The sequence below is a fragment of the Lepidothrix coronata genome, unplaced genomic scaffold (genome assembly GCF_001604755.1).
Source record: "Lepidothrix coronata isolate B3197 unplaced genomic scaffold, Lepidothrix_coronata-1.0 Scaffold110, whole genome shotgun sequence".
Classification (NCBI taxonomy): Eukaryota; Metazoa; Chordata; class Aves; order Passeriformes; family Pipridae; genus Lepidothrix; species Lepidothrix coronata.
Genome location: NW_016690290.1, coordinates 279402 through 298718, shown reverse-complemented (window position 1 = coordinate 298718; position 19317 = coordinate 279402). Strand labels below are relative to the sequence as shown.

General features: G+C 38.0%; 2 protein-coding genes across 2 annotated transcripts in view; both read left to right on the top strand.

Moving 5' to 3' along the window:
- Positions 1 to 19317, top strand: part of ESRP2 (epithelial splicing regulatory protein 2) — a 179431-nt gene that overhangs the window by 97824 nt on the left and 62290 nt on the right. The window contains exon 10 of the mRNA XM_017824396.1: positions 9066 to 9154. The gene's annotated coding sequence lies outside the window, so the exon portion shown is untranslated. The remainder of the gene's footprint in view (positions 1 to 9065; positions 9155 to 19317) is intronic.
- On the top strand, positions 1383 to 12476 carry LOC108501987 (leukotriene B4 receptor 1-like). The gene is made up of 3 exons (XM_017824399.1): positions 1383 to 2783; positions 5871 to 5874; positions 12465 to 12476. The coding sequence occupies exon 1, from the start codon at positions 1749 to 1751 to the stop codon at positions 2757 to 2759; it is 1011 nt and encodes a 336-aa protein (XP_017679888.1). The 5' UTR covers positions 1383 to 1748; the 3' UTR covers positions 2760 to 2783; positions 5871 to 5874; positions 12465 to 12476.

Here is a 19317-nt window from a genome sequence, read left to right as displayed (position 1 = left end):
TTGCTCAAATGAAAGACACAGCCAGAGGCAGAGGCCATCTGGCAAGCAAACTTCAGCTGAAGTGGAGAAACATGTTTCTGAAAACTGTAAGGACAGATGCTTTGGAAGTTCAACCACACACCACTGGATTAGAACTATACTAATACCAATGGTTGTACAGACAACTGCTCTTTTCCAACAAAAGATGGACTTTACCTAAAGAACCTGCCAGTCCCTGTAGCACTGTGTGACAAAAAGTACTAGGCATCTCTCTGTTATTTTTTTTTCCAATAAAAATCTGCATCTTAGTTTAATCTAGATAACCCACTGGCAATAAATTAAGAAATAGCCCTTATGAAGTTACTTCTGGAGAAATAATATGTATAAAGGTGATTTCATTAGAAGAAGCAACATTGCCCAGAACTTCCTCCCATTTTCACAAGTGGTTTTCAGAAATTACCTTTAGAATACAAACAACTTGGTTGGGATTTTCCCCTACCCAATCTTTATTAAATGTAGTTAAAAATGAAAGGAATTGGAATCATGTATCAGATTAAATCCAAATTAAAATTTATTACACAAATAGTATTTTGAAGATATAATACTTCAGTGGAGTTATTCTGGATTTGCTTTTGATCTCATTATACTCTTACGAGATCAAAACCAGCTAAGCTGATTTGGGGGTGATGATGTTGCAATCCTTTTTACATGGTGAAAAATACTTTTTGACTTGATATTATGCATTACATTTGCCAGGTTTGTAAAATTAGGGAAATAATCTGTATCACATTCTTAAATTTAGAAAACCTATGCATAACTCCTTTGTTTCTGTGAATCTTTTTTCATGGTAAATACCCTTCCAGTTTCACTTCTGTGACTCTTGAACATTTCTCTTGTACTGCTGTTTTAGTTCCTCCTTTAACATTTTAGAATTTAACTTCAAAAGAAGATGTTTTGAGATCAGGATAACAAAATAGTTTCATATTCTTTGGCCAGACTCTGAAGAATTTGGGATACATTCAGGAGGACAACACATTCGTATATTTTCTCTCTGACATGGAGCATTTCCTCCTGTAAGCCTGTATCCAGACTGGAAATCCTCATGGTTATTGTTTGGCTAAAGAATGGCAATTTCCCAGAGAATTCGAAATACAGGTCCAACCCACTTTATTGTACCAAGACAGTCTCACTATAGGGCAAATGTTGATTTCCTCTATGCCAGTGTATTTCTAAATTGTGGTTGACTGTTTTCTGCTGAATTAAAAGAGGTGACAGGAAAACAGTAAGCACAACTTTTCATGCTTTGAAACAGAAATTCCTGTCAAACATATAATGCACATTTGTAGTTTATCTGCCACCCCTCTTTTTTTTTTTGTTTCTATAAAATAAAATGTTGAGTTAACTCATGTGAGCAAGCTCACAGCTGTTGATTAGATCAGTAACTTCAACAAAGTAGTGAGTTTCTTTAAATAAGGACAGCTTAGAAAGACCACCAACAGTCTTCAAAATCTGCTAAAGCATGATGGATGTAAAACTGAAAGCAAAGTCAGATGCTGCACTGTATTTTTATTTTTGCTTTGTGTGCAAAAATGCACATCTTCCTAAACAACAGGAACTGCCCTATGTGGTCAGATGTGTGTTAGGGTAGGAGATCATAGGCCACACTACCCTACAGAGCAGCAGTTAGAGAACTTGCTCTCCAGTAGCTCACTAACACCTTCAGAATAAAAGCAGGGCCCAGAGCAACCAAGAACTGAAGAATTTCCAGAATGAGTCAAGCTGAGGAAAGCAGTATCCACTCAACATGGAATATTGTGAGGTCAGTAGTCTGCATAATACTGAGCTTGTCATTTATTATTGGGACCCCTGGAAACTGCATCGTCATCTGGACTGTTTGTAGAAAAATGAAGCAAGTGTCTCTTTCAGTGCTGCTGATCTTGAACCTGGCCATTGCTGATGTCCTCGTGCTGATCACTTTACCAATCTGGATTTACTCCTTTGCTGACTCATGGGTTTTTGGAGTCATCTTCTGCAAAATACTGGTTTTCATTATTTACTGCAGCATGTATGCAAGTATATTTCTAATTACAGCACTGAGCTTGGAGAGGTTAGTGGCTGTGTTTTACCCTTTCACAATTCAAAGATACAAAAGAAAAGAAAAGATTTCTTTAATCATGTTCCTCATTTGGTTCCTGTCTATTACTTTTGGCATTTCTGTCATTCCCTTTCAAGAGACAGAAGAAATGAATGGTCAACTGCTCTGCACATGTCGCAGCTACTCTTCTAACAGACAGAAGGTGTCATATCTTTTGCTGGAGACTCTTGCAGGTTTTGTAATCCCTTTTTTAATTATTTGCACTTGTTATGTGTGTGTGGCCCGAAGGATAAGCAGGATGACTTACCAATCTAAGCAGCGATCAGGCCGGCTCATTGCCAGCATCGTGGTGGCATTCCTTGTGTGCTGGTTCCCTCACCACGCCTTCAACATCCTAGATGTTATTTCCATCGAAATAGAACTCTCTCATGAGGAAATGTCTTTGGCACTGGATGAAATTGTAGACAAAGGAGTGTACATCTCTGGAGCACTTGTGTTCATCAGTAGCTGTATTAACCCTCTGCTTTATGCTTTTGCTGCACGAAGATTTCAGAATCACCTGAGATTTGCCAAGATGTCAAAGCTGTTTGAGCAGATGAGTCAGACTGTGACAGAGGAAGACAAGAAAAGAAGTTTGGTTGTAAACAAACAAGAAGATGCTTTAGTAGGCACAGAAAATCTCTAACAAGGAACTCGTTGATTAATCTGTGTCATTTCTTCAGTAGTCCTTTCTCCTCATACTCTAGTTTCGTTTATTAAGCAGTCCAGGGAAAGCTAGAGACAGATAAAAGCTTTTTGGTTTGGTTTTTTTCTTGTGTGCTTTATAAGAATTGGCACTGACAACCTAGTTCAGTTCATAAGTTAATATCCGCATCATGAAATAAGCATTATTTCACTGTTGCTGAGAACCTCAGCAAGGTGGATAGAAGCTCAAATTGTAAGGAATACAGCATTTTTACTTTCCATTGTATTATTTCTGATTTCTAGGAAGTCTGTGAGCAGAAAATAACTCCTTGTGGAAAGGAAAGGCTTTGAAAATTTAAAACTAAGTTTTTCTTCAGAAAAAAATCGTTAGATGGTCAAAAATCCTTATATAATCTAAAGTTTTAAGAGTCCATAGTTAAATTCTTGATATGGGTAAGAAGTTTTAAAGTACAATAATGACATACTCTTCTGGGTAGATGGAAAATCTAAAGCTATTTTTATTCATTATTTAGGTTTGAAAATAATAATTGTTGTTTACACAATTAAGCTCCTTTACTGCATTACTTCGTGGTAATAGGTTTGAAAAAGTCAAATGTGAAGTGTGATACATCTCCAGAAAAAACAGGAGGTATGAGAACTCTGTGTTGTGTGACAAATATGATTACAGACTGCATGCTATATTTGATGTCAAACACATTGCATACTTCAGAGGCAATTCAACTATTGATGTATTAAATGTATGTACTCTGAGTATCCTCCAAATTTCTGATTCAGTTAAGCTTCCAAGATGTCTATTAAATTATGGAGGAATTGGATCAGGCTTAGGTGAGAAGGAAGGAGAGATCCTTGATACCATTTGTAATGTGTAAGAAAATATGGTAGCAGTACAAAGTATCTAACGTCAGAAGAACTTCACCTTGCAAATAAAAGTGTTACTTTTTCTTCTCTTGTAGAATAGAGGGGACTTCACCATGAGAAACCCATAAATTTAGTACTTGCAAGGACTTTTGTTAATGTGTGCAAACTCACTGTGAAATACTGCATGTTATCAAGTGTTTGCTTTTGAAGTTTTATTTATTTCAATTGTGCCTAACATTTTTATCCTTACTTTTCTTAATTTTTAAGTCAATAATTTGTAATAAGATCAAGATAACTACTGATTAAGAAACATATTGTAATTTCCTGTATCTTGTTCTGGACAGCTGCTAAATAGTTATGTTACTCATTCTTACAAAGAAATTACAAATACTAACTAGAACTTAATTTTCCAAGTCTGATTATGTCACAACCGAGTATATTTAAGTTGTATTAATTTAACATGTAGACTAAAATAAACATGGGGAAGTAAAATCCTTAGCTAATGGGAAAATATTTCTCTAAACTTTGCACATGTGTTATTCCTGCTTGTTATCAAAAAGTCATTATTTCTTCTCAATAAGAGAAAAGTCCACAGCAGAGAGGGCTTTCCTTCAATAGGATTCCTTCACTGAAATTAAAGAAAACTTTAACAAGACCTTGTTTGCAGCAAAGAGTAAGAAACAGATGAAACCCTTCAGACTTTACCCCATCCACCTCCAACTCTTTTTTCATCCCGCTAATGCCTCTTTAATTGTTATTAGTACATTCAGTATAACAACATGGCATTATCTCACAAAGAAAGCAGTAACTTTAGTTCTCTACCCCATAAACAGTGAAGCTGTATTTCCCTGTGTTCCTGAGGTAGGAGTCACTTGCTGTTGAACACCCCAGCACAGGTGAGACTGTGCCATGGGCACAGGTGAGACTGTGCCATGGGCACAGGTGAGACTGTGCCATGGGCAGTGAGCACTGCACTGCACTGCAGCCTGGGCCACGAGGAGCCAAGCACTGCACAACTCACAGGGGGAAAGACCCAGACAAACTTCAGTACAGGCTACCTGACCCGAATTTTCCTTTCTGTCAGTCTGTGCCCTATACCTAGCATGAATTTTCTGCCTCAATATTCAGTTCACACACTTTCTCCACTGCTTTTTACTCATAACTGTGTTATTAAAGTACACCATGTGATCCGTTCAAGGAGCTAGAGCTGTCTCGTGTTCTCATTAATGGCCTTGGACAGCTGCCTCCAGTAGTCAGTCATCTTTCAGAACTATGTTTCTTTTGAAGGCTATTTGAGACGTAGTAAAAGATACTAAAACAGCAACTTTAACTTATTTCACTTTTATACAGAGCAAATAGAGTTAATTCTTGCAAATGTTGGTATGCACAGATAAAAGCCCCACCAACTTAATATTTTTGTTGCCACAACCGTAACTGGGCCCATAAGAGTCCATGTCAGCATGTGGTGACAGTTCACTGCTGCCTCCTTTAGCAGTGAACACCAGTGTACCAGGCCTGCTGCTCCAGCTGTGCCAGCGTGCTCTGGCACCAGGCAACAGGGACTGCAGTAGGCCCATTCAGCCAGTGGACCTTCTCCTCTCCTAAAGTACTGAATCCCAGCCAAACCTAAGGTGTAGCATAGATTGGGTCCAAAATGCTGCATCTGCTGATAACGATATTCATGCTTCTTGTTGGCTGCCTTACAAATCCATTTGACAGATTATATTGGAAGACTGGTAGAAAACAAAGATTTTCCTTGATTGTTCAACCTAGATCAAAATAGTGACTATCAAAATAGAAGGTGAGATCAGTCTTGCTAGTAACTCTTGAGACACTTACTCTCCTGGACAAAATGAGGTTTCGTGTCATTCGAGTTCCTCTTATTTTTCGTACTTACTAACTCTGCCATCCTCGTTTATGAAGTCTGTCTGTGTGCTTGCAGTGTCCAGCTATTTCTCATGACACAGCAGGGACGAAGGCTGAGCTGAGAGAAGGCCACTTCAGTCACCTGAGTCAAATCACCTCAGGTTACACTGAAATACAGGGAACATAATGGAATCAGTGCAACACTGCTTAGAACACTGAGTACTAGGAGTGACCAGATAGTTTAAATCTGTAAAAATTAATAATCTTCTAACATTTCTCTCCTAACATTAAAGTCTTACCCAGTCTGAAACTTGCTGTGAACATTGCCTGGGTTTTCACGGGGAATTTATCATGTTTACCGTAGTAGGATCGTGCTGCTTAAAGTGAATTCGTGCTGTATTAACAGGATTGAAGGAAAACCTGAAGAATTTTTAGTTCATGAATAGCCAATATACAAGAAGGATAAAAAAGATCATAAAGAAAAAGCATCAGCATTACACCTTTGCTGCCTGCTGATATCAAAGCATTTCTGTAAGCATCCTGGTAAAAGAGTTATATCAGATGTCTGGGTTAAAACAATGGAGCTTTGTGTATATTTAGAGGCAACTGATAATTTAAGAAGTAGCACAAGGAACATGACAGATCCTTATTTGAGGCAGAAACAGGGAAACTGCATTATACTAAAGAAATCTTTTTTTCTTTAACAAAACCATCAGAACATTTTCTAGGAAGAAGTAGAGCACAGTTAAGAGCCATTTTAAAGACAGTTAAGGCTGTAGTTGTGAAACTCTTAGGCTTACTATTAACAGGACTAAAAGAAAGATTTGCCTGCAGTACTTGTGTGAAAGGAATAATAGAACATGAAAGCTGACAGGTGTCACAGACACAACATAGGAATGCAAATTCTTTCACGTTCAAGCAAGAGTCTGGTACAGAATAAATATTTTAGAAGATGCAGAATTAACAAGTATTAACAGTGGTGAAGATTTTCTCTACAGGTTTTTCTACAACTCTTGTATTACTCTCTTTTCTGCATGTATTGGGAAAGGGGAAGAGGAAGGAGAAGTTGTTGGCTCTTTTTTGAGTAGAAAAGCATGAGAAATAAGTCAGTTAAGATTATTAAGAACCATATGGACGTAGAACAAAAGTGAGAAGTTCAGCTATGAAAGCTGAGTATAAAAAGAGAACAGACAGGGAAGTGAAAGCTACTCTGTTGCAACACAGTTTCAGATTTTTGTAAATGCTTTCTTGTCAGATCAGTTAATTGCTAAAACAGTTCTTTATTAGAAAACTTCTCAGTGTGATCTCCACTGGTCGTTAATAGGTTAAAGAAAAAAATCCAGTTATACAGAGTTTGGAGACAGCAGCCTGTCCTCTGAGAGGGCGAGTGGCTTGTGCTGCCCCTGTTGGCATTGAGAGTTGGGTGTGACCAGGACTATGGCCACTGGAATTTCAGAGGCTTTACAACACTGTTTACAGTCCTAAGAAAGTTCTTGCACTGAAAGGTGTGGAGATAAGAGAATCAGATGCAGTCTGATTCCTTCATGTGTTCTTTCCCCTTAAATCAATTATTTTAAAAGTCATGCAAGTGGTTCTTAGTAAGGATTCAACATTTTAAACCAGATTCATTTAAGTCGAAGAGAGGTTTGGGTTAGAAAAAAATCATTTTTATGGAATATGTCAAATCAGTGATTTAAATGATGGAATTAACAAAAAAGATGCACCAGAATCTTCCAATACAGGTTAAAGAGTCACAGCTCTTAAGTCAGGATTTTATACCTCTGCTACGACTGCAAAATCCATTTATTCTTCATTTAGCAGAAACCAGCTGTTTAAACTACAGCTTGATTGCAAAAATAACTGGATACACTTCAGTTTTGGCTGCAATTGTGTAGGTACTAACAGTGAGAACTGTTCTGAGACATCTCAAAACATTAGTGTGTCGTAATTATGGATGTCCATAAAGTGAAGGGGATGTCCAGATGGCTTTAAATCAGAGGATTATTGGTTTAGACTGCCCCTACTAGATCTTAAAGTGAAAAAGCAGACTTTTCATTTTTGCATAGCAGATCTGTTTATGATGTGGCACATTACATAAAAAATTCAGGGCTAAATATTTCATTTTCAGAGAATTATGAATTTGAAGCACTACTTATGGCCTGTCATCAACCTGGTAGTGTCACCATAAAAGTGACCATAGGAAGAGAGCTGTATGAAGATCATTTCTGGTCACTGTATCAGTGATGCTGTGGGAAGGTGTGGCAGCGTGGACAATCTGAAAACAGGTTATAGATTCCATATCTTAGCTGCACTGCATAACTTCCAAAGTTACTGTGATATTACATTCACTGTATAATTCCCTATTGAACTTGGTCAGTAGTAGCAGAAACTTAGAAGTCATGGACACTTTGTTAAGCATTGTAACTAATGAATTACGTTAATGTCCATTACATTTAAAAATATAGCCAAGAAGCTTCAGCTGTGCTGTGGAAGGGAAAGTCACAGCTAAACTGAGGGAAGCGTTTCGCAGGGAGGTTTTTTCCATGCCTTGCTCTCTCCTGCCACCATGTGGCTTTTCCATTTAAAAAAAGGCCTAATTGTAATACCCTCGAAGTCACTGAAACGAGTGGTGAGGTACTTTGTTCATTGTTTAAGTTGTGAGCCATATTTCAGGTTCAAGTCATTGAAGCAGGAAGGTTCACAAAAAAACACAACAGTATATTGAGCATTCATTCTATTCTATTCATTTCAGAGTGACCTAATTGGTCTTTTTCTTACTTTTCAGGAGCCCAAGCCCCCACTGTTTCAAGCATTGCATAAATTACATGAGCTGAGAATGTTTGACAGAATACAATTACCTCATACCAGAAAATAACTTTTTTTTTCTTCCCAACAAAACCATCAATAAGCATTTTGAGCTGGACCGTGACTCTTGAACTTGAGTAGCCCACATCTCACCCCAGGTGATAGTATTGATTTATAGGCTCTTGGTAGTCTTGAGGTGTTCTCAAAAATTTTCAAAAGATCTTGACTTCCTTGAGATTAATTAGGAATGGTTCTTGCAGTGTTGAAGATGTCCATGATAAGAAGATCATAAAAGCATTTCCTTTCAGAAAAAAAAGGAGAAGTATTAAGAATACAGCGGAAAACAGAATCAATGAGATTTGGTTGCAAATTCCCTTCTTCTCTATAGCCATGTTTAGTTTCTGTATCTAATACTTTTACTGTCTATGAACAAGGCTTGGCTTAATTAATCCTATTATATTTGTCACCTTGAATAGCATTATACTAATTGACTAATCCTGCCTTTAAAAAGATCAGAATCAGAAGAACCTGATTTTGCTGAAGAACTTCTCATAAGCACTTCTAGGAAGAAGAGTTCACAAATTGAAGGGTTCTACCCGTGCTTTCCTTAAACATCCATTCTACCCCAAGACTCACACTGTATATCACACTAAACCCCAGCCATTTTACTTTGTTCTGTGATGACTAAAGTAACATGAAAATTGAAGATCTGTCTCTCTGGGTTCACTCCCTGCTCCTGTTGTTTGTTGTTATGCAGATGGGTCCAAGTGTGATGCCAGGGGATCAGGTCCATGGACAATAGCCAGCATCACAAACAGCCAGTGATCACCAGGAAGGACCCCCATGGTAAGTCAGGGCTGATGTCAGGAAATCAGTGCACAGGCCAGGGCCTGTATCAGCGAGGTCCGTGGCCACACACAGGCATGGCAGAACTCCAACAGGCATTCCAACAACACAAGGCAGGGAGGGGGCGAGTTCCAGGCCTGATTTTGTGTGGGCTCCAGGACCTATAGGCAGGGTCTGCAGGGTGGAGCTAATCAGAGTCATTAAGGATCATTAGTGCACTCAGGGACCCGTTAGATTCTCAGCAGCAATGGAAACACAAGGAGCAAGAACCAGATAATGCAAATTATTCATGGAATAATGCCCACAAGCCACAATTGTCATTTTCTGTAACGGGTTAAGTTTGGGAAACTTTGTATAAAGAGGAAGAGCTTCCTAAAAAAACTATGTTATTTTTTCTTTTTAACACTTCAAGGTTGCTGCTTTTTCACTTATACTTACACTCCTTGTAACTTTAATATTACATCTGGAGAAGAATTGTAATAGAAGAACCAGAATATTTTTCCTACATCTAACCCTTTTTCTTCCCTTAATTCTTCAAATCTCATCACAGTTTTTCTATCTTTGAATAACAGAAAGATACTTTGTTCCTTCTGAGATCCAAAAAATACATCTTAACTTTTTACCATTGGAAATACATGGAAATTCTGTGAGTGCAAGAACTAGGAAAGCATACACTGCTCTGATCACAAAGATGTTATCACACACAGCACTGAGGATTTTACCTGATTTGGGTCACTGAACTTTGGCTTGAGTTAACCAGACAATTAAATAGCCAGTGGAACTGATTGGCCATGTGATATGATCTTTCATTTCATTTAAATGAATGCCATGGGTTGAATAAAGTTAAATATTTAGCATCCTGAGCACAACAGCAAAAAATGAAAAAATGCTTGGTATGTGTTTAAAAACACGATGACACATTTCTCAACAGCAAGTTCACATTGCACTGGCTATAGGGTACTTGTTGCTCTGTAATATAACACATAAATAGTTTTAGGCACACAGAGGGGTAGTGATGTTATTTTAATGTTTCAAATTAATGGTGTTATCCACAAATGTTAAGGTATATCAAAGAGAATTAAACTGTTTAGGAACTCACAGATCATTTTCCTGCCTTTTTTTGCCAATAGGTGAGGTGAGCAGGCCTTGAACTGACCTGAAGGCATGGTCTGTTTTACACTTTCCTCACACACAAATTCCACCTTACAACAGGGGACATGACACCCCTTTCTGTGCTTCAGCTGTTTTTATAGTTTCTTAGTTCCTAAATGTTTGTAACATCTTGGAAACACCATTTCTGAAGAAGCTGGGGCCCTGCTACTCCAGGCCAGGGAGCTGCCCCTGTGGCTGCCCCTGTGCCAGACCCTCCAACTCTGCAGTGCTGAGTTTCATTTCAGGTGTGCTCATTTCCAGGTCTGCTTCAGCATGTCAGAGTAGCACAGTGATACACCTCCAAATGGCCTTGCCATTGCTTTTTTGTGTGCCAGGGAAATCCCTTCTCATTTCCTGCATTTACAGGCAAAATTAAACACACAGAGTGTGGCATTGCTAAACTTGGGAAGTGAAGTTTCATACTTTCAGGCTCAGTGTGAACAAACATTTCACCTTATCTGCTTCAGCCAAATCCACTTCCTTTTCCTTCTGCTTCCTCCCATTTCCATGCACAAAGTGGCTCACCATCATTCCTGTTTAAGGAGGATGGTGGTGTCTCTGATCTCTGCTGTGGGCTGGAACTGGGATGCAGAAACGTGCCTCAGGTCGGTATCTTTCAGTAAAGTGAACGAGCAAACAAAACAAAAACCAAAAAAAACCTAAAAAACCTCACAGGAAACCCAGCTTGATATGTCTGAACCAGAAGATAAAGACAAGCCTCTTAAACTAGCAACTTCCCATATTTTGATTAATATTATAGTGTATTCAATTCTTCAAAGAGCTGTATATTAAAGAAACAGTAATTACTAAAAAATCCAATGGCAGGGAGAACTTAAGGATTTCTCGTTCTTAACATCATGAGCTGCTTTGAACAATTAATTATCTCTAAAATCTAATGTTTAAATGCTAATTCTAGATGTGTAATTAATGGTTACATGACAACAAATAAATAATACAGCATACAAATATTTTTTATTTAAGGAAGAAGGATTTTAACCTGTATATGAAGAGGCTCAGGAAATAGGAAATTGGGAATGGAGAGGACTCCATTCAATCCACAAGAAATTTGAGGGATGCTATAGTAAGAAGGGCCGTGAAAGTAAGGAAATATTTCTTGACTAAATTTAAAACTGGCCTAGGAAAACCCAGGCTGCAGGTGTTGATGGAAATGTTGCAGGAATTTTAAAACAGTTTAGTTTTATGACCAGTTATCCAAGCTAAGGCAATGATAGGAAGTAACCCTATCTACTGCCCCGGGGTACAAGCCAGGGGTCAGGAGGGCACTCCTTTCAGTGCCACAACATTACCTGCATCTCAAAAGAAGAATTTTGCTGTTTCTTCTGAGCAGAATTCACATTCCTAGAAAATTCAGATGGTTAATATTCTGACAAGGAGTTCAGTTTTGTATTTAACATAAAATATTCCTGTAGGAATTCTATCATGCCTCACAATGAAAGCCAAAGGTCAGAGTGGGTTCCAGGAGTGCCCTGGTGAGCTGAGAGAGGCTGTGCTGCTTGTGAGCCCTGGCTGGGCTCTCACTGCTCCTGCTTTAGGCAGGGAAAGAGGAGAGGAAGGGAAGTGCCCAAGGCTGCACAATAAATGTCAGGCTAAGAGTTGGAAAAGTATGATAATATATTACCATGGTTAAGTATAGATCTAACAAAATTATCATCATACAACACAGGAGGGCAAAATGCTTCCAAATTTTATTGTTAAAATACTTTTATGAGTTTTAATAGAATTGGTATAAATTCTATAGGAATTAATACCAGATAGGAAGGTATGTAGGTAGACTTCTTAAGGAAGGTAGACTTCTTAAACTAGGGTTTTTCAAATGGCTTCCTGGATTGACAATAAGGGAGAAATAATAACAGAGAAATTTCAATTAAAATAATATATTAAAGTTTAAAAAATAAATTTTCTCAGATAGAATGACTAAAATGTTATATATGTAAAGTATATATTAAACATATAAACAATTGCCTTTACAAAGTTTTCCACAACTTGATTAAAATGAAAGTTTTAGGTTTTGATTGCGAAAGTGTTTAAAGGTGTTTTTTAAAAAGCAAGGAATATAGACCTACCTTGTAGGCATTTGATTTCAACATGCCTCAGAGGTCAGACTGCAATTCAAGGTTATTACTTCTTACGTTTACAGGGAAGATCACACACAAATAGTTGCTTTATGTCCATCACATATAATCCCTCACTTTAGAAATGAGCCCAGAGGCTACTGTAAGATGTCTTAGAAGGCCACAGAACAAAAGGAGTGTTTTTTATTTTAGTTCCATAATAGAACCAAAAAATGATTTTAGTCTCAAACTTGCAGCAAATTGGAAATGCACCCTGAATCCTGGCATTTTTCATTGATAATACAAGCTTTGATTTTTAAAAGTAATATATTTAAGACCCATGTTGTATTATGCCTGATTTTTACATTCTGAAAATAGAGTTTCTGGTATGCTGTGTCATGATTTGGAGTTTTAATATCAGACCTCTAAAATGATGTTTCAAATTGGTTGTATATTTTCGATTTAGATGTGATGAGCACAATAGTGTGGGACAGATTTTTTTGTAGGTTAGTTTAATTTTGGGCAGATTATACATCAGAGAAGACAAAGAAGATGAAGCCTACATCTCTTATTAATCCATCTAAAAGGGATTTCCTTCTCAGTCTACAATATATTTATCTCAGTATTACCTTAGTTTCAGGCCAGCTTTCTTCAGGAATTTAAACCCTGTCTCAAGGGGGACTGCCTGTTACGAATCATTGCATTTAGGAAAAGCAATCCAGTGGGAAGCTGGTTTTGCTGAAGTATCATTTGTGCCTTCACAGCTCTCCATTTTCAGCTGAGCTGGGGGATGCTGCAGATGACACCCAGGTTTTTCACTCGGCTTTCACTTTTATGTAACACAGCCATCTCAGAGCCTCTGGCATTTATTTCTTTTGTAACCTACAGTATTCACATATTCACTAGAATACAGAGAAAATGATACCTATTCCCAAAAGGTTTAGTGAGCTGATGAATCATCATTTAACCTTTTGCTCAATCAGCACAAGGAATCAGTCAGCACACAGTAACTGTGTCTGTGTGCACACATGTATGTGTGCACATACACTGGTATTTTAGGGAGAAATTTGTGTACAGAGAGTGTCATACTTTTCCACAGGATAAATAAATTGTTTTACCAAAGTCATTCAAATAGATCTGTTATAAAAGCAAGGGAAATCCCTAACTATGCAAGGAGTTTGTTCCTGCATAACCGTTGCATGCATTATTTCATCTCGTTGACTTTAATATGACCACTCCCAAGCTTAAAATTAAGTATGTGCTGAATGTTTAGATTTTTAAAGGAACCAGAATATAAAGATCTTCCCAAACAGAAAGCTGGTCTCAGGGATTTTTTGCTTTTGGAAGAGTTTCCTAAAATGTATTTTGCTTTGCCTGATGATATTTCTGATGTCTTCAACAGTTTCTTCACAGGTGTAGTCTATTGCCATGTGCATGTGTTCTTGAAATATGAGATGCATCTGCTCTCTAAAGATATTTAAAAATTGTAACTCCCAGAAGAAAATAATTTTGTATATAAAGAATGAGGGGCCCAGCATGGTCACCTAGCCTGAGTACCTATGTATATTGTACACAAGTTCCTGTTGGCTAACGAAGTATCATGAAGTGCAGTTTTGTGCAGTAAGAGCAATAACAATCTGGACAAAGAACAGGTTGCAGAGCATGTGATGTGCTGCATATTCACACCCCAGCACGCCCTGTAGTAGCTTGTTTGTACGTTTGTACCTACAGGCAGTAGAATCCTTGTTTCACCTTTTGCCTAAACTTCATTGAATAGAGGCAAACAGCCTCTATTATTAGATATTAGATACAGATATAGATATTAGAAACAGAAAGAAAAGAACTATTAAATTGGCTAAATTCAGTCTGAATATCCCCAAGTTGCCTATCACATAAGCATTCTCTCTGATTTTACAGACAGAAAATGTAGGAGATTAAGTAACCTCTGTACGAATTTTTGGAACATACAAGGTAATTTGGAAACAGAATTAAGACTCTCTGATTCCATGGCAGTTTTTCCACATTAGGTTGTCTTTCTCAGGCACATCATGATAATTTTGGTGTACTTGTTCTTTTCATCTGTTCTGTCCCGACAGTTCTAACATACATAATGAGTTTGTAACTTTTTTTTCCTCCTACATCCATCCTCATTTCCTTGTTTCCTCAGCCACATCTTTCAGTCATTCGAGTCTCCTCTACTAGCTGTTTTACAGCCCCTTTGTCATAGTGGTGCTAAAGGAAGCTCACAAATAATGGATTAGGTATAAAAAGATGGCTGTGAGGTACTGTATCAGTGAGACAGTCCTGCTACCCCTGTGTCTTGTAAAACTGTCCTGTATATTTTTCCTACTGTCTTAACTTACACTTGCAAATGAAGGTAGGCTCACATAGTGTTTGACAACAGAGGCTATACCATGACACACAGCTGATTAATTCTGCTCAGGATTTTGTATGTCTACTTTCTTGACTTTCATCTTCACGAATCCATGACATCATGCACAAATTGAACAGTCTAACTACAAAATTGATCCATTCTGTGACTGTCTGTGAATTGTCCTTTAACACTCTGAGAACTACTACTGCAATGATAAAGTCTGTTGTTTGTCAACTCTGGCTTAGCCTTTGCTGAGTAGACCATAACATAAGTGCTTTTTGAAAAGTTATGGAAGTTTTCACGTCTATGGACTCTGTCGTCCCTGGCATACTGAGACAGGAATTCTAAAGCATCCCCTAACAAGCTTTTTATCAAAGTATTAGCCTCAAAGAGTTACCTTCTCTTCTGGGCCAGTGTACATAGGAAATGTTTCCAGTGTTAATCATTAACTAAAAGAATGGTTTGGATCTATGAACATTCAGATCTATGAACATGAGAGATTTCTTTCATTTAGTATATTGCAATAATTGCACAAACTAATTTAATGGAAGAAATAAGAAACAACACAGAGCAACAAGGCTCATTATTTGCATACTTAGGAGACTTCCTGAAGCTGGAAGTAAACAGTGGTTTTGGTATCGAAATTCCCTGCATGCAATCTTTGTCTCCATCATTAACTGGCAGTTTACTGTAAACATCAAAGTGTAAATATGTCTCGAGGTTGGATTTTAAGTTGAATACCAATTAATTTGAGCAGGGTTTTCTAGATTTAAGGGATAGGATGAAAGACAGGTTTGGGCATAAATAAATAAACAAGCAGCAAAAACTGGCATCTAGCTGGAAGTATTGGGATGACAGGTGAAAATTACTCTGGAGGACCAACCTCACTGAGGCCTGTAAATGTAAGGGTGAGGTGGGGGCAAAAAAGAGAGATGTTAACAGAGCTTCTGATTGATTTTAACAGCATTTTTGAAAGATTTAACTTAGAACATGTATGACTAGCATGTAAATTGGTTTTGCACGCTCTCTGATTAGTTTTGGTAGTGTTCTGGTTTCTGCCAAAGCAAGAGCTGGTTGTACACAGTCAGTCCACAGAAATGTTTAAGAAATCAGGAGTTTGGACTGTGAGTGCACAGGTTGTTCTCAGTGATAAAGACAGTTTTCAAGCTTTGCTCCCTTTGTACCTCTATCCTGGTACATGGTCCTGGTGGTGATAGTGCAGCTGTTTGTGAGTCTACATGGTTAACAGATCAGGGAAATTATGAATTTTTAAAATAAACCTTTTTCTTAGGGTTAATGTAACCCTTGATATCCTAAGAAAAAGGATAATTTTTAACAATAATATCAATACTTGATATTTTTCATCATGCAGCCCCCCCGGCGGTTGTATGAACCATTGTATCAAACCCCAGAATGGGGACAGGGAACTCCTCAAAGAGACTTTGCTGCAGAAAACATAGGATATCGAGACAATCTCTTCCGTCAAGCATTTGAAAAGTAGATTTTTGTTTTTCATGGATTTTCAGTGTAGAAATGTGCGTTATTGTTTCTGTGGAAGCCACTAGAGAGCAGCAGACACTTCAGGAGCGGCCAGTCATAAAGGTAACTGCTAAACTGACATCGAGATGATCGATCAGGTCATTGTGGTAAAGGAGGCAGAACTGGGACACTACTTGCATGATTTTCTTACAGATGCATTCTGTTTGTTTTCTTGGTACACTTGCAGGTAGAGAGTACACGTTTTCAGGCGCAGTTCTGCAGGTTCTTTCTTTTCACTGGTCTCCAAAGTGGTGTCAATTCCATTCACAAGTTTAAGTAAGTGCTTCATCATCATCATCACAAATAACACTTCACCAGTTTGAAAGACGAGGAGCATAAGAACAAATCACTGCTAGTGAAAAACTTTCTCAAATTAGATATTAGTCACTTTTAAAATGCGGGGTAGATTACAATCTGGTGTGTCTCTAAAAATTTTCATAGATATTGCTCACCCTTCAGTGTTCTTGCTGAAAAAAATCTGTCTGAACTGGCCCTTTGATTTTCAGCATCAGCAGAGAGATGAAGCTTAAAGGATGTGGAAATTAAATCTACCCTGGACTATTACAGATTATGTCATATTTCCTCTGTAGACAGATTCAGCCTTTCAGAATGTATTTTTGCACCTTTTAAAATCACTTTCTTCTGTAGGTCTTCAGAGCAGGATCAAAAATATGTATGATAAAGCTAGTTGTTTTCATAGTGAAGATTCCATGTATACCCTAATCAAGCTTTACCATGGCTGGGAGACAGGATTCCTATATTATCCTAAGAACAACATAAAGCTTGCAGTCACAGCATGCATTATTTTCCCACACCGCTCACCCCCTCCTCCTTACTGGGGAGGAAAGGAAGGAGAATGGAGATGACCTTCAGTTATGCTGGGGATAAATGGCAAATAAGAAAAAAACTGTGAGAAAGGGAATTTTAACATTGCCAAGTAAAAAAAGGTACACAAGCTGGGTTTTTTTTCCCCAGACCACAAAGTTCTGGTGGGTGAACTCTTCTGTTGCCCTAATTTTTTAGGGGTTTCCGTGTATTTTCCAAGGAATTTCTACTTTTAGAGGTTCCATGTATTTCTGCTTCCATGGTAGAAGTGTAAATTTGGTTTCCCGGTTTCAGAGTCTCCCTTTGGTCCATTGTTTTGGCCCCTTGAAAATGTGCCTCCAAGTCATAGGAAAGCTCAGTCTTTTAGTTCGTGGGATCCCAGCTTTGCAGCGACTGTGACTGACATACCAAACATATCTGCGTGCTGACAGGTGGGGAGCTGTTCTCCCTCGGGGCAGGGTTGGTGGAGTTCGGGGGGCAGTGAAAACACGCCCGCTGCAGCAGCGAGTCGTTCGGTACTGGTGGGAAGGGCTTCAGTTTTAGCCGGGGGTGCAATTAAGGCTTTGTGTCAATTTAGGATGCAAATTAAGAGAATCAGCTGAAAAGTCTTTTCTCAGAATCCTAACCAGACTGAACAAAATGGTTGGAGCTCTTTGAAGTTTAAAGTTTTAGGTTGCGAGAGGAATTATTAAGTAGATACTTTAAATGCAGCTTTCCTTTCTTGCTGTGATGATCACGTTTTTACATGTGAACTAGCACATATGCTGCTGACTTTTCTTGATATTTAGTGGAAAAAAAACTAGTGGAAAAAAGCTGAATCATATTCATTTATATCAGTCTAAGACCACAAAATGGTTGGGCATCATTTGTTTTTCAGAACCCAAAATTCCCATGTAAACCTGAAGTCGTTTACATTAAATTTTCAAGTTAATATAGCAAAACGTTAGAGCACCAAGTTTACATATGTGAACATAAACAGTAGCAACAATTAGAAGGCCCTTATAATTAATTTTATAATTAGATTTCTACCTTATTAATATATATTCAGTCTTTCATATGTTGACTATCTTTTATATGATATTAACTGTGCTGTATAAAGTGTATGACTCAGTTTTTTGCAAGACACTGATTGAGATCCCTGTCTTCCCCAGATGATGTTTTACCTTGGGTCACCTCTGGGCCTCTGAGGTAGCTTGGTCAGGGACCAGTTTCACAGCAATTTAAGAGGACCAGGATGAACTCTATCAGCACAGTGGTAGCTCCACCCCTCCCATCCCACGTTATTATGATTTTTACTGTAAATGTCCAAGTCAATTTTTGATATAACTGTAGGGGTTTTTTAATATAACAGTAATTTTCTGGAGGAAAAAAACAGTCTCAGTGACTGGTATTAAAGCAGTTTTCAGTCATGAAGCAATCTTCTCAGTGAAAGGGGAACTTCCATGAGGTGTCCAGATGTTGTAAAAAGGGAGGCTGGGGGACCAGTCTGTGGCTCTTTTCTTGTAATGCACAATAAATATATACACAATAAATATATAAATTTCTTCTACTTTAAGTGTTGAGCTCTATTAAAGCAAATCAATTCTTCCTAGCTGCATAACAGAATCTTAGTGAAAATGAATTTTTAACTAAAAACCACTGTTCTAACCTACTCTATGTAAGAGCAAAGTAAAAAGTAATTGATAGGAGACTTCTACAGTTTTAAATAATGGCTTTGATAGAATTACAGAGACTTATTTTTTTCCAATTTGTATTTTAATGAAAAAAAAAAATCAACTGTTTTGGTTTTCTATTTGCCTGTAAATTTTAGTTTAAAAAGTCTTTCTGATAACATTGGACCAGCCTGATGAAAGTGCCAACTCTTTGGAAGAGGCAAACCCAAGGTTTTTCTTGCCTGCAGTCATCAAAAATCCCTGATTCCATATGAGGGAATGTCAATCTGGGTGTCATCAAATTCCATTATAATAATACATTTCCTACCTAAATTCTCCCCTCTAATTTCAGTTAGACAAGGTTTTCTCCAGTTTCTGTGTTAGCATGTCTGTGTTACTGGTTCCCTTCCTCAGGGACTGGCACTTAGTGTGACACAGGCAGGTCCTGTAATCAGTGTGTGCCTTGGAATTGCTTTGTAAAACTTGCTCTTTGCCTGGACAGTAGAAAAAGGCAGTGGGAAGGTGAGATCATGCTGTTGAGAACAGGCA

Bases quoted from the DNA above. Each gene is read 5' to 3' on its own strand.
- LOC108501987 (XM_017824399.1), top strand. From the start codon at position 1,749: ATGAGTCAAGCTGAGGAAAGCAGTATCCACTCAACATGGAATATTGTG.